Below are 15,854 nucleotides of genomic sequence, written 5' to 3' on the forward strand. Positions count from 1 at the left end.
AAATGTAATAACAATTTGATCAGCACTACTACTACTGAGAGGCTTTGTGAATATAGGCCCAGGGGGTGGAGATCACTGGTATTCCTATCCAGTGGGGGTGGAGATCACTGGTACTGCTATCCAATGGGGGTGGAGATCACTGGTACTGCTATCCAATGGGGGTGGAGATCACTGGTACTGCTATCCAATGGGGGTGGAGATCACTGGTACTGCTATCCAATGGGGGTGGAGATCACTGGTACTGCTATCCAATGGGGGTGGAGATCACTGGTACTGCTATCCAATGGGGGTGGAGATCACTGGTATTCCTATCCAGTGGGGGTGGAGATCACTGGTACTGCTATCCAATGGGGGTGGAGATCACTGGTACTGCTATCCAATGGGGGTGGAGATCACTGGTACTGCTATCCAATGGGTGTGGAGATCACTGGTACTGCTATCCAATGGGTGTGGAGATCACTGGTACTCCTATCCAATGGGTGTGGAGATCACTGGTACTCATATCCAATGGGTGTGGAGATCACTGGTACTGCTATCCAATGGGGGTGGAGATCACTGGTACTCCTATCCAATGGGGGTGGAGATCACTGGTACTGCTATCCAATGGGGGTGGAGATCACTGGTACTCCTATCCAATGGGGGTGGAGATCACTGGTACTCCTATCCAATGGGGGTGGAGATCACTGGTACTCCTATCCAATGGGGGTGGAGATCACTGGTACTCCTATCCAATGGGTGTTCTCCTCTCTTCCTCCCCCAACGCTCTAATACATCCTACCACCTCCTGTTCTCCTGTCTTTCTCCCCCAACGCTCTAATACATCCTACCACCTCCTCCTGTCTTCCTACCCCAACGCTCTAATACATCCTACCACCTCCTCCTGTCTTCCTACCCCAACGCTCTAATACATCCTACCACCTCCTCCTGTCTTCCTCCCCCAACGCTCTAATACATCCTACCACCTCCTCCTGTCTTCCTACCCCAACGCTCTAATACATCCTACCACCTCCTCCTGTCTTCCTACCCCAACGCTCTAATACATCCTACCACCTCCTCCTGTCTTCCTCCCCCAACGCTCTAATACATCCTACCACCTCCTCCTGTCTTCCTACCCCAACGCTCTAATACATCCTACCACCTCCTCCTGTCTTCCTACCCCAACGCTCTAATACATCCTACCACCTCCTCCTGTCTTCCTACCCCAACGCTCTAATACATCCTACCACCTCCTCCTGTCTTCCTACCCCAACGCTCTAATACATCCTACCACCTTTTACCGTGTTCACTTAACTCTCCGTTTCTGTTGCAGACATACCTGAGCTCAAGTAGGTGGTAACCAAACTAAGCTGCATGAAAATGAAACCATGATCCATCTGATTATCGTACATTGGATTGTCTTTCTTTACACAAGCATTGTAACAATGTCAATTTTCATCTAGCCAAACAGTTGGGGGTGAGAGTTTTTGAGAATGACACAAATATTAATTTTCACAGTCTGCTGCCTCAGTTTGTATGATGGCAATTTGCATATACTCCAGAATGTTAAGAAGAGTGATCGGATGAATTGCAATTAATTGCAAACTCCCTCTTTGCCATGCAAATGAACTGAATCCCCCAAAAACATTTCGACTGCATTTCAGCCTTGCCACAAAAGGACCAGCTGACGTCAGTGATTCTCTCGTTAACGCAGGTGTGAGTGTTGACGAGGACAAGGCTGGAGATCACTCTGTCATGCTGATTGAGTTCGAATAACAGACTGGAAGCTTCAAAAGGAGGGTGGTGCTTGGAATCATTGTTCTTCCTCTGTCAACTATGGTTACCTGCAAGGAAACATGTGCCGTCATCCTTGCTTTGCACATAAAGGGCTTCACAGGCAAGGATATTGCTGCCAGTAAGATTGCACCTAATTCAACCATTTATCGGATCATCAAGAACTTCAAGGAGAGCGGTTCAATGTTGTGAAGAAGGCTTCAGGGCGCCCAAGAAAGTCCAGCAAGCGCCAGGACTGTCTCCTAAAGTTGATTCAGCTGTGGGATCGGGGCATCGCCAGTACAGAGCTTGCTCAGGAATGGCAGCAGGCAGGTGTGAGTGCATCTGCACGCACAGTGAGGCGAAGACTTTTGGAGGATGGCCTGGTGTCAAGAAGGGCAGCAAAGAAGCCACTTCTCTCCACGAAAAACATCAGGGACAGACTGATATTCTGCAAAAGGTACAGGGATTGGACTGCTGAGGACTGGGGTAAAGTAATTTTCTCTGTTGAATCCCCTTTCCGATTGTTTGGGGCATCTGGAAAAAAGCTTGTCCGGAGAAGACAAGGTGAGCGCTACCATCAGTCCTGTGTCATGCCAACAGTAAATCATCCTGCGACCATTCATGTGTGGGGTTGCTTCTCAGCCAAGGGAGTGTGCTCACTCACAATTTTGCCTAAGAACACACAGCCGTGAAAAAAGAATGGTACCAACACATCCTCCGAGAGCAACTTCTCCCAGCCATCCAGGAACAGTTTGGTGACGAACAATGCCTTTTCCAGCATGATGGAGCACCTTGCCTTAAGGCAAAAGTGATAACTAAGTGGCTCGGGGAACAGAACATCGATATTTTGGGTCCATGGCCAGGAAACTCCCCAAACCTTAATCCCATTGAGAACTTGTGGTCAATCATCAAGAGGCGGGTGGACAAACAAAACCCCACAAATTCTGACAAACTCCAAGCATTGATTATGCAAGAATGGGCTGCCATCAGTCAGGACGTGGCCCAGAAGTTAATTGACAGCATGCCAGGGCGGATTGCAGAGGTCTTGAAAAAGAAGGGTCAACACTGCAAATATTGACTCTTTGCATCAACTTCATGTAATTGTCAATAAAAGCCTTTGACACTTATGAAATGCTTGTAATTATACTTCAGTATTCCATAGTAACATCTGACAACAATATCTAAAGACACTGAGGCAGCAGACTTTGTGGAAATTAATATTTGTGTCATTCTCAAATCTTTTGGCCACGACTGTAGTGCCCTACTTTTGGACCCTGGTTAATAGTAAGGCACTATATAGAGAATAGGGTGCCATAGGGCTCTGGTCTAAAGTAGTGCACTATATAGAGAATAGGGTGCCATAGGGCTCTGGTCTAAAGTAGTGCACTATATAGGGAATAGGGTTCCATTTGGGATATATCCAATGTCAGTTTTCAACCTAATAACCAATGTTGTTCCTCTAGGTGCTCGGTGACCTGAGAGCTGACAACCAGCGACTGAAAGACGAGAACGGAGCGTTGATCAGAGTCATCAGTAAGCTCTCCAAATAGACGGAGAGAACGAGAGCGAGAGACAACAGGGAAGCCCACTCCCTCCCTCCGTCCATCCACCCCTCCCACCTCACATTCCTACCAGTGCCAAAGAATGAAAGAGAGAGAGAGAGAGAAGAGAAGAGGGGGGGGGGACAAGAAACAGAAAAGAGAAGACGTATGAGAATGTGGTACTCTAAACAACACCATATCTTGACTTGATTGTGACGCCTCTTCTTCCTTAGTCCTGACCAATCGCTGTGGCTTGTTGTGTGTGTGTGTCTTATGCCCACTTTGAAGACAGGACCGTATCCATGGCAGGTAGCCATGACAACTGTGGTCATGACAACGGCTCGCATAGTAGCAAAGAGACGTGACAACAGCCAAATGCCCATGGGATTGTGATGTAAAAAAAAACAGGATATAGACAATGTTCACAAGGGGGAACACTAATATGAGAATACACAATCCTTCTTCTGGTGCCATCCACACACAATCCTGCCTTCCACACACATTGCACCGGTCCAAGGCATCTTGGTCCCTTAGCTCTCCCACTTAGTAATTTATTTTGTTTTGTGACCACCACATTCACACACCACCTTTTCCACCAACCCACTCTGCTATTGTACTAACTACGGATCTCAGTCCCTCCCACTCAAAACTCTCCTACCCCACAAATACACTCCTTATAGAGGCTTTCACATCGACTCCGTGCCAGACCCTGGATCCAAACCATAGACATCCATACAGCTTTCTTTGTGTGACATCCTAAACTGTAAACAGAAACCATGACCTTTCTTAACAGTTGGAGGGGCCTGTTTTCCCGGACACAGATAAAGCCTAGTCCAAACCTAATGGAGATTCTTCTCTCCATTCAGCAAGGTTTTTAGTTCAGCATCTAGTCTGTAAAGAATGAGGGTGGTGTTGCACATCCGCTGCTGTGTCCGGAAAAAACAACCCTTTGTGTTTTATGGGCTGAAATATTTTCACTTTTAAACTGGTAACAGTAACATTTCCACGTTATTTTCATTTCACTTTTCTGTATTCAGTCACTTTCAGACTTCAATCTCTAAAAGACCAACTGGGGGGAAATCCAATAGCCTCTTAATCTGGTAGTGTCATTGCACTCCAATAGCCTCTTAATCTGGTAGTGTCATTGTACTCCATGAGCCTCTTAATCTGGTAGTGTCATTGTACTCCATGAGCCTCTTAATCTGGTAGTGTCATTGTACTCCATGAGCCTCTTAATCTGGTAGTGTCATTGTACTCCATGAGCCTCTTAATCTGGTAGTGTCATTGCACTCCAATAGCCTCTTAATCTGGTAGTGTCATTGTACTCCATGAGCCTCTTAATCTGGTAGTGTCATTGTACTCCAATAGCCTCTTAATCTGGTAGTGTCATTGCACTCCATGTCCCTCTTAATCTGGTAGTGTCATTGCACTCCATGTCCCTCTTAATCTGGTAGTGTCATTGCACTCCATGAGCCTCTTAATCTGGTAGTGTCATTCCACATGCGTGTTCTGAACCCACCAGAGATCCACTCTTCCCCTCACACACATGCGTGTTCTGAACCCACCAGAGATCCACTCTTCCCCTCACACACATGCGTGTTCTGAACCCACCAGAGATCCACTCTTCCCCTCACACACATGCGTGTTCTGAACCCACCAGAGATCCACTCTTCCCCTCAAACACTATAGTGTTCTGAACCCACCAGAGATCCACTCTTCCCCTCAAACACTATAGTGTTCTGAACCCACCAGAGATCCACTCTTCCCCTCACACACTATAGTGTTCTGAACCCACCAGAGATCCACTCTTCCCCTCACACACTATAGTGTTCTGAACCCACCAGAGATCCACTCTTCCCCTCACACACTATAGTGTTCTGAACCCACCAGAGATCCACTCTTCCCCTCACACACTATAGTGTTCTGAACCCACCAGAGATCCACTCTTCCCCTCACTAGTGTTTTTGTTTAGTGGCCCACAGAGTCTGCGTCCCAAATGAAACCCTCATCTAAGTAGTGCACTACATCAGGGCCCTGGTTAAAAGTAGTGCACTAGATAGGGAATAGGGTGCTATAGGCCCTAGTTAAAATTAGTGCACTACATAGGGAATAGGGTGCCATTTGGGACCCACAGACCCACTCCATGCTCCTTTAAATGACCACAGACAGAGCAGTCTGTTGACCACAGCACTTTACTCACCACCAGCCAGGCCAAGCTAAGCGATCACAGATCTGCGCCAGGCCAAGCTAAGCGATCACAGATCTGCGCCAGGCCAAGCTAAGCGATCACAGGTCAGCGCCAGGCCAAGCTAAGCCCCGTCCTGATTCATACTATACAAAACAGCTCCCCTCATCCACAAATCTGCAATCCCAATAATCTGTCCTTTCTCCTGAAGTGTGCACTCGTGCACTCCTTCACAAATGTAAAAGCATTGGATAGGTGGAGGTATGGACTAGACTAGAGGACAGGTGGAGGTATGGACTAGACTAGAGGACAGGTGGAGGTATGGACTAGACTAGAGGACAGGTGGAGGTATTAACTAGACTAGAGGATAGGTGGAGGTATTGACTAGACTAGAGGATAGGTGGAGGTATTGACTAGACTAGAGGATAGGTGGAGGTATTGACTAGACTAGAGGATAGGTGGAGGTATTGACTAGACTAGAGGATAGGTGGAGGTATTAACTAGACTAGAGGATAGGTGGAGGTATTGACTAGACGACAGGTGGAGGTATGGACTAGACGATAGGTGGAGGTATGGACTAGAGGATAGGTGGAGGTATGGACTAGACTAGAGGATAGGTGGAGGTATTGACTAGACTAGAGGATAGGTGGAGGTATGGACTAGACTAGAGGATAGGTGGAAGACTAGACTAGAGGATAGGTGGAGGTATTGACTAGACTAGAGGATAGGTGGAGGTATTGACTAGACTAGAGGATAGGTGGAGGTATAGACTAGACTAGAGGATAGGTGGAGGTATGGACTAGACTAGAGGATAGGTGGAGGTATGGACTAGACTAGAGGATAGGTGGAGGTATGGACTAGACTAGAGGATAGGTGGAGGTATTGACTAGACTAGAGGATAGGTGGAGGTATTGACTAGACTAGAGGATAGGTGGAGGTATTGACTAGACTAGAGGATAGGTGGAGGTATTGACTAGACTAGAGGATAGGTGGAGGTATTGACTAGACTAGAGGATAGGTGGAGGTATTGACTAGACTAGAGGATAGGTGGAGGTATGGACTAGACTAGAGGACAGGTGGAGGTATGGACTAGACTAGAGGATAGGTGGAAGACTAGACTAGAGGATAGGTGGAGGTATTGACTAGACTAGAGGATAGGTGGAGGTATGGACTAGACTAGAGGACAGGTGGAGGTATTGACTAGACTAGAGGATAGGTGGAGGTATGGACTAGACTAGAGGATAGGTGGAGGACTAGACTAGACTAGAGGATAGGTGGAAGACTAGACTAGAGGATAGGTGGAGGTATTGACTAGAGGATAGGTGGAGGTATGGACTAGACTAGAGGACAGGTGGAGGTATGGACTAGACTAGAGGACAGGTGGAGGTATGGACTAGACTAGAGGACAGGTGGAGGTATGGACTAGACTAGAGGATACATGGAGGTATTGACTAGACTAGAGGATAGGTGGAGGTATTAACTAGACTAGAGGATAGGTGGAGGTATTGACTAGACGACAGGTGGAGGTATGGACTAGACGATAGGTGGAGGTATGGACTAGAGGATAGGTGGAGGTATGGACTAGACTAGAGGATAGGTGGAGGTATGGACTAGACTAGAGGATAGGTGGAGGTATTGACTAGACTAGAGGATAGGTGGAGGTATTGACTAGACTAGAGGATAGGTGGAGGTATTGACTAGACTAGAGCATAGGTGGAGGTATTGACTAGACTAGAGGATAGGTGGAGGTATTGACTAGACTAGAGGATAGGTGGAGGTATTAACTAGACTAGAGGATAGGTGGAGGTATTGACTAGACTAGAGGATAGGTGGAGGTATTGACTAGACTAGAGGATAGGTGGAGGTATGGACTAGACTAGAGGATAGGTGGAGGTATTGACTAGACTAGAGGATAGGTGGAGGTATTGACTAGACTAGAGGATAGGTGGAGGTATGGACTAGACTAGAGGATAGGTGGAGGTATTGACTAGACTAGAGCATAGGTGGAGGTATGGACTAGACTAGAGGATAGGTGGAGGTATGGACTAGACTAGAGGATAGGTGGAGGTATTGACTAGAGGATGGGTGGAGGACTAGACTAGAGGGAGTTTCACCATGAATTTGCTTTGATACCCAAGAAAGCAAGTGAACAAGTGCACACTTTGGTAGAAAGGACAGATTATTGGGCCCAGTGCTAAACTCCCTCCTTAGGTTTCTATTGGGAAGTAGGGAGGGGAACGGAACGGATAGCGGGAGGAGAGGTGTATCACCGCAGAGCTGAGGGTCAAAGGTCATTGCACAATATTATAGACTTGCTGTTCTGTAAAAGCCTAATATGCAATGCATTGTTTATTATTATTATTACCATAATAAAATATGATAAAATATATTATTTTCGTATTTTTCCATTTGTCTGATGTCAATCTCTCCCGCTTTGCCAGGGAGCCACATTGTTGGATTATGTATATTATATTATACATGTGTAATAAATAAGTAATATTAGGCTTGAATTAATAATAATCATGTTGAGAGAAATGAATCCCATGTAGTCTTCATCACCATGTTGGTCTAATAATATTACATGGATGACAGCACCTAATAAAGCATGTGTTTGTAAACCTCTGCTCCACTGTCTATTGCTGTTTGAACGTATGTGTGTATCTAGTGTTCTGTTTTAAAGGGACAATCTGGGATTGGTAAATCCATTTTTTGGGGGGAATTATTCTTTAATTATATATAGCCATCAATAGGTCTGAGAGTGGTTACGTTTCTCCAGCGCCGTTCCTTAGACGTTAACCTAAACAAGTTGCCGCCTTTGTCGGGGGGGGTTTTCTTTCTCGAATCCCAGATTGCTCCTTTAAAACTGCGGTTGGTATCCAGTGGTTGACTGTATATGGCTGTTGATGTAAGTAGGAGAATCCTTTCAACTCTATTTTTAGGTTTACTACATGTCCCTGATGACTGAAGAGAGGTCATGAAAGTCCAACAATACTCCTTAACATTAGAATGCGAAGGAGGAGTTTTCATGTCCAAGTGAAGGGATAGTTTTTATCTGCTACCACATCATGTGAAGGGATAGTTTTTATCTGCTACCACATCATGTGAAGGGATAGTTTTTATCTGCTACCACATCATGTGAAGGGATAGTTTCTATCTGCTACCACATCATGTCCAAGTGAAGAGATAGTTTCTATCTGCTACCACATCATGTCCAAGTGAAGGGATAGTTTTTATCTGCTACCACATCATGTCCAAGTGAAGGGATAGTTTCTATCTGCTACCACATCATGTCCAAGTGAAGAGATAGTTTCTATCTGCTACCACATCATGTCCAAGTGAAGGAATAGTTTCTATCTGCTACCACATCATGTCCATGTGAAGGAATAGTTTCTATCTGCTACCACATCATGTCCATGTGAAGGGATAGTTTCTATCTGCTACCACATCATGTCCAAGTGAAGGAATAGTTTCTATCTGCTACCACATCATGTCCATGTGAAGGAATAGTTTCTATCTGCTACCACATCATGTCCATGTGAAGGAATAGTTTCTATCTGCTACCACATCATGTCCAAGTGAAGGGATAGTTTCTATCTGCTACCACATCATGTCCATGTGAAGGAATAGTTTCTATCTGCTACCACATCATGTCCAAGTGAAGGAATAGTTTCTATCTGCTACCACATCATGTCCATGTGAAGGAATAGTTTCTATCTGCTACCACATCATGTCCATGTGAAGGAATAGTTTCTATCTGCTACCACATCATGTCCATGTGAAGGAATAGTTTCTATCTGCTACCACATCATGTCCATGTGAAGGAATAGTTTCTATCTGCTACCACATCATGTCCATGTGAAGGAATAGTTTCTATCTGCTACCACATCATGTCCATGTGAAGGAATAGTTTCTATCTGCTACCACATCATGTCCATGTGAAGGGATAGTTTCTATCTGCTACCACATCATGTCCATGTGAAGGAATAGTTTCTATCTGCTACCACATCATGTCCATGTGAAGGGATAGTTTTTATCTGCTACCACATCATGTCCATGTGAAGGGATAGTTTCTATCTGCTACCACATCATGTCCATGTGAAGGAATAGTTTCTATCTGCTACCACATCATGTCCATGTGAAGGGATAGTTTCTATCTGCTACCACATCATGTCCATGTGAAGGAATAGTTTCTATCTGCTACCACATCATGTCCATGTGAAGGGATAGTTTTTATCTGCTACCACATCATGTCCATGTGAAGGGATAGTTTCTATCTGCTACCACATCATGTCCATGTGAAGGGATAGTTTTTATCTGCTACCACATCGTGTCCAAGTGAAGGGATAGTTTCCATATCCAAGTGTATTTAGTGTCTTTATGTCTCATAGTCATAAAGCGTATGAGACTAGGAGTGCTGAACTAGGATCAGGTCCCCCTTTATTAATTCATTATAATTGGAAAAAAGCCAAACTGATCTTAGATCATTCAACACTCGTCCTCTGAAGAGGAAGCCCAGTAGTGGAAGCCCAGTAAGCCCAGTAGTGCTACAGATAAAATTATGCCATTTAGCAGAAGCTTTTAGCCAAAGCTATTTAGCCATGCGTTCATACATTTCACGTATGGGTGGTCGCAGGAATCAAACCCACTACCCTGGCGTTACAAGCGCCATCTTCTACCAACTGAGCTACAAAGGACCATGTGTCCCAAATAGCACCATATTCCCTATATAGTGTACCACTTTTCACCAGAGCTCTATGGGTCCTGGTCAAAAGTAGTGCCCTATATAGGGAATAGGGTTCTATAGGGCTCTGGTCTAAAGTAGTGCACTATATAGGGAATAGGGTTCCATAGGGCTCTGGTCTAAAGTAGTGCACTATATAGGGAATAGGGTTCTAAAGGGCTCTGGTCTAAAGTAGTGCACTATATAGGGAATAGGGTTCCATTTGGGAAACAAACACAGTGTACAAGTAGTTGCTGTAAACTTGAAGGTCTTGCTGACAGTCTGTCTGGCTGCCTGTCTGTTTGGCTGGTAACATTTCCGTGCATCTGCTGGCAATGGAGCCATCAATCTGCCTGATGTTTGTGAGTGTCTGAATGTTTAGGCTTCCGCTCACTCACACACACACACACACACACACACACACACACACACACACACACACACACACACACACACACACACACACACACACTCTCTCTCCCTGTCTCACTCTCTCTCTCTCACACACACACACACACACACACACACTTTCGCTCTCTCCCCCATCTCTCTCACACACACACACACTCAATCCAAGCCCCCCACCCTGTGTGTCCCGTTGCTTGCTAGCGTGCCTGGTAACCAGATGTCTCACATCATTGGAAGGAGAGAAAAAAATAGAAAATGAAGAGAACAGCTGGAACAATGTCCACGACCTTCCCACAGAGGAGGAAAGGAGAGAGAGAGGAGGAAAGGAGAGAGAGAGGAGGAAAGGAGAGAGAGGAAAGGAGAGAGAGAGGAGGAAAGGAGAGAGAGAGAGGAGGAAAGGGGAGAGAGAGGAGGAAAGGAGAGAGAGAGGAGGAAAGGAGAGAGAGAGGAGGAAAGGAGAGAGAGAGAGGAGGAAAGGAGAGAGAGAGAGGAGGAAATGAGAGAGAGAGGAGGAAATGAGAGAGAGAGGAGGAAAGGAGAGAGAGAGGAGGAGAGAATGAGAGAGAGAGGAGAGAAGGAGAGAGAGGAGGAAAGGAGAGAGAGAGGAGGAAAGGAGAGAGAGAGAGGAGGAAAGGAGAGAGGAGCAAAGGAGAGAGAGGAGGAAAGGAGAGAGAGAGAGAGAGGAAAGGAGAGAGAGAGAGGAAAGGAGAGAGAGAGGAGGAAAGGAGAGAGAGAGGAGGAAAGGAGAGAGAGAGAGAGAGAGAGGAAAGGAGAGAGAGAGGAGGAAAGGAGAGAGAGAGGAGGAAAGGAGAGAGAGAGAGAGAGAGAGGAGGAAAGGAGAGAGAGGAGGAAAGGCGAGAGAGAGAGGAGGAAAGGAGAGAGAGAGGAGAGAAGGAGAGAGAGAGGAGGAAAGGAGAGAGAGAGATGAGGAAAGGAGAGAGTGAGAGGAGGAAAGGAGCGAGAGAGAAGAGGAAAGGAGAGAGAGAGAGGAGGAAAGGAGAGAGAGAGAGGAGGAAAGGAGAGAGAGTTCATGTGTGTGTTAATTTTGAACCAATATTACTGATCAACAGAATGTTGTCATCGTTTGATCCTACTAACAGTTGTAAGGTGAAGCTACTTCAGGCAACATTGCATCTCCAAGACACTGCAAATTTACGGGCCTGTTTCCCTGACCCAGATTAACACTATTCCAGGACTAAATAGCATGCTCAATGGAGTATCTCTATTGAAATTCTTTATAGTCCAGGACTAGGTTTACTCTGTGTCCAGGAAACCAGCCCAAAGTGTTTTATATAGACTCAACAAAATCTTAGGAGGCCTACTGTAGGTTCCCCATCCATACATAGATACCAGTCAGTATCACACACACACACACACATACACACATACACACACACACACACGCAGATGCACACGCAGAAACACACACACACACACACACACACGCAGACGCACACACACACCAAAGTTTTCTGGTTCGAATCCCGGAGCCGACTAGGTGAACAATCTGTTGATCTGCCCTTGAGCAAGGCACTTAACCCGAAGTTGCTCTGAATAAGAGCATCTGCTTAATGATTCAAATGTAATATGGTTCCCATCCATACATAGGTATTAGTCCCAGACAGGCCCATCTGCTAGTTCCATCTATGTGCTGTGAACAGCGATAGTAGGACAGAGGTAGAGACCAAACACTGTCCTGTAGGAATAAAGCTGCTGACAACCAGCTCAGCTCCTAATAAGGTAGGCCTGGCTGGCCTAGACTCTCTCTCTCTTTCTCTCTCTCTCTCTCTCTCTCTCTCTCTCTCTCTCTCTCTCTCTCTCTCTCTCTCTCTCTCTCTCTCTCTCTCTCTCTCTCTCTAAAATATCCCTCCGGTCTGAGAAAGATAGAGTGAGAGGAAAGGAGGAAGAGAGGGAAGCGGATGGATCGCAACCTTATATGGGGAAAAGCGCTGGTTTTCCCAGGGTTTGAGGCTCTCACCCGTGGCACGAAGCCAGCCAGAGGACAAAACAGCCCCCTAGTGACATCTAGTGGTGGAAGTGCGGAATGTCAGATAAAAACTCTGATCTTAACTATTAGTCTTATACACATTGGCAGCTGAAAGCTTAATTACAGTATACAGACAAACATAGAAAAGGTGATAAAAGTTATTTAAAGAAGAAAAAAATTATGGAGGGTGAAGATGGTGCCTGCTCTAGTCTAGACCGGTTCAGATGGTGCCTGCTCTAGTCTAGACCGGTTCAGATGGTGCCTGCTCTAGTCTAGACAGGTTCAGATGGTGCCTGCTCTAGTCTCTATTCTAGACAGGTTCAGATAGTGCCTGCTCTAGTCTCTATTCTAGACAGGTTCAGATGGTGCCTGCTCTAGTCTCTAGTCTAGACAGGTTCAGATGGTGCCTGCTCTAGTCTCTAGTCTAGACAGGTTCAGATGGTGCCTGTTCTAGTCTCTAGTCTAGACAGGTTCAGATGGTGCCTGCTCTAGTCTCTAGTCTAGACAGGTTCAGATGGTGCCTGCTCTAGTCTCTAGTCTAGACAGGTTCAGATGGTGCCTGCTCTAGTCTCTATTCTAGACAGGTTCAGATGGTGCCTGCTCTAGTCTCTAGTCTAGACAGGTTCAGAAGGTGCCTGCTCTAGTCTCTAGTCTAGACAGGTTCAGATGGTGTCTGTTCTAGTCTCTAGTCTAGACAGGTTCAGATGGTGCCTGCTCTAGTCTCTAGTCTAGACAGGTTCAGATGGTGTCTGTTCTAGTCTCTAGTCTAGACAGGTTCAGATGGTGCCTGCTCTAGTCTCTAGTCTAGACAGGTTCAGATGGTGCCTGCTCTAGTCTCTATTCTAGACAGGTTCAGATGGTGCCTGCTCTAGTCTCTATTCTAGACAGGTTCAGATGGTGCCTGCTCTAGTCTCTAGTCTAGACAGGTTCAGATGGTGCCAGCTTTTGGTGATGCTTTCTAGTCTTGACAGGTTAAAATGGTGCCAGCTCTTGGTGAAGTCTTTAGTCTTGACAGATTCAGATGGTGCCTGCCGACCAGGAGGGTCACCGCGACACGATCAATCCATGTTTATTGATCATGCAAACCTGCTATATAACTCTGATACCCCAGTCACCCTGTTGTCTGCCAGTCACCCTGTTGTCTGCCAATCAAGGGAAATGCCTGGAGAATGTTTCCATGCCAGGTGTCCTTGTGGTTGGTAGAGAGGGGGGGGGGGGGGGGGGGGGGGGGGGGGTCTGGGCACGGGGAGGGCCACCGCAAGTTATCCCGACAGTGCATGTGTAACGGATGTGAAATGGCTAGCTAGTTAGCGGGTACGCGCTAGTAGCGTTTCAATCAGTTACGTCACTTACTCTGAAACCTATTAGTAGTGTTGCCCCTTGCTCTGCAAGGGCCGTGGCCTTTGTGGAGCGATGGGTAACGATGCTTCGTGGGCGACCGTTGTTGATGTGTGCAGAGGGTCCCTGGTTCGCGCCCGTGTCGGGGCGAGGGGACGTACTAAAGTTATACTGTTACACATGTTTAGTTTTTGCTGTTTCTTGCCCAGACAGTAGCCTGTGAGAACTGTTGTGGACATACGCTCATTTATGATTTACGTTACGTTGGTATCAGATGTAAAAACTAAACTTGAGCTGACTAGGGGGGATAGCTATGTTAATTAGCCTAGCAGTGAAAGGAAACTCACATATCTACTCGGTGAAATACCACAGTGTGCCATCACAGCAGCAAGATTTGTGACCTGTTGCCACAAGAAAAGGGCAACCAGTGAAGAACAAACACCATTGTAAATACAACCTATATTTATGTCGTCCGATGAAGACGAGGCACGTCAGCCTGCTTTGTGCCTCACAGACGATGCTCTGTCCTGTTTGATATTGGTTAGCGGTAGAGGACAGATGATGCCTAGTCACTTTACCCTGCCTTCATGTACATATCTACCTCATTATTATCTATCCTGATGCCTAGTCACTTTACCCTGCCTTCATGTACATATCTACCTCATTATTATCTATCCTGATGCCTTGTCACTTTACCCTGCCTTCATGTACATATCTACCTCAAATACCTTATTATTATCTATCCTGATGCCTAGTCACTTTACCATGCCTTCATGTAAATATCTACCTCAAATACCTCATTATTATCTATCCTGATGCCTAGTCACTTTACCCTTCCTTCATGTACATATCTACCTCAAATACCGTATTATTATCTATCTTGATACCTTGTCACTTTACCCTGCCTTCATGTACATATCTACCTCAAATACCTTATTATTATCTATCCTGATGCCTAGTCACTTTACCATGCCTTCATGTACATATCTACCTCAAATACCGTATTATTATCTATCCTGATACCTAGTCACTTTACCCTGCCTTCATGTACATATCTACCTCAAATACCTTATTATTATCTATCCTGATACCTAGTCACTTTACCCTGCCTTCATGTACATATCTACCTCAAATACCTTATTATTATCTATCCTGATGCCTAGTCACTTTACCCTGCCTTCATGTACATATCTACCTCAAATACCTTATTATTATCTATCCTGATGCCTAGTCACTTTACCATGCCTTCATGTACATATCTACCTCAAATACCTTATTATTATCTATCCTGATGCCTAGTCACTTTACCATGCCTTCATGTACATATCTACCTCAAATACCTTATTATTATCTATCCTGATGCCTAGTCACTTTACCATGCCTTCATGTACATATCTACCTTATTATTATCTATCCTGATGCCTAGTCACTTTACCGGGCCTTCATGTACATAGTAGTGTCCTGAGGTGCCTCTCACAGCTGGGAGTTAAACTGTGTCTCTCAATCTTCTGTCTCAAGACATTTCCCCCAGAAAGACAGTACCCCTGTGTGGCTCCTCGTGTACACTTTTAAAGGTTCACTCCGACTGAATCCTTCGCCATAATCACGGCAGTGATGTGATTTCTCCCCTGTGTGGTTCCTCGTGTGCTCTATCAGCCTACTGTTGAAGATGAACATTTTACTACAAAGATGACAAGTAAACCTGTCTGCAGCAGGAGTTTGGAGGTGACCTTTCTGTGGAGTGAAAACAGAATCCACAAATATCCACAAAAGAGCTGTTCTTTATCCTTTGTATGAGTTTGCACATGTTTAATCACGTTTAATCAAATGTACCCAATGTAAAAGAAAAAAACTTGCCACACACCCTACAACAACAGGATGTAACATGTCTGTGTGGATTTCCTACCCTTTAGTATTGATACG

At 45.6% G+C, this 15,854-nt stretch overlaps 1 protein-coding gene across 1 annotated transcript in view; it reads left to right on the forward strand.

Moving 5' to 3' along the window:
• LOC120051651 (protein phosphatase 1 regulatory subunit 12A-like) overlaps positions 1-8,098 on the forward strand; it is a 15,037-nt gene extending 6,939 nt beyond the window's left edge. Inside the window, exon 7 of the mRNA XM_038998544.1 lies at positions 3,216-8,098. Coding sequence (XP_038854472.1) covers positions 3,216-3,302 — 87 coding nt within the window. The 3' untranslated portion in view covers positions 3,303-8,098. The remainder of the gene's footprint in view (positions 1-3,215) is intronic.
• Positions 8,099-15,854: the final 7,756 nt, after the last annotated feature.

Source organism: Salvelinus namaycush, chromosome 8, assembly GCF_016432855.1.
Source record: "Salvelinus namaycush isolate Seneca chromosome 8, SaNama_1.0, whole genome shotgun sequence".
Classification (NCBI taxonomy): Eukaryota; Metazoa; Chordata; class Actinopteri; order Salmoniformes; family Salmonidae; genus Salvelinus; species Salvelinus namaycush.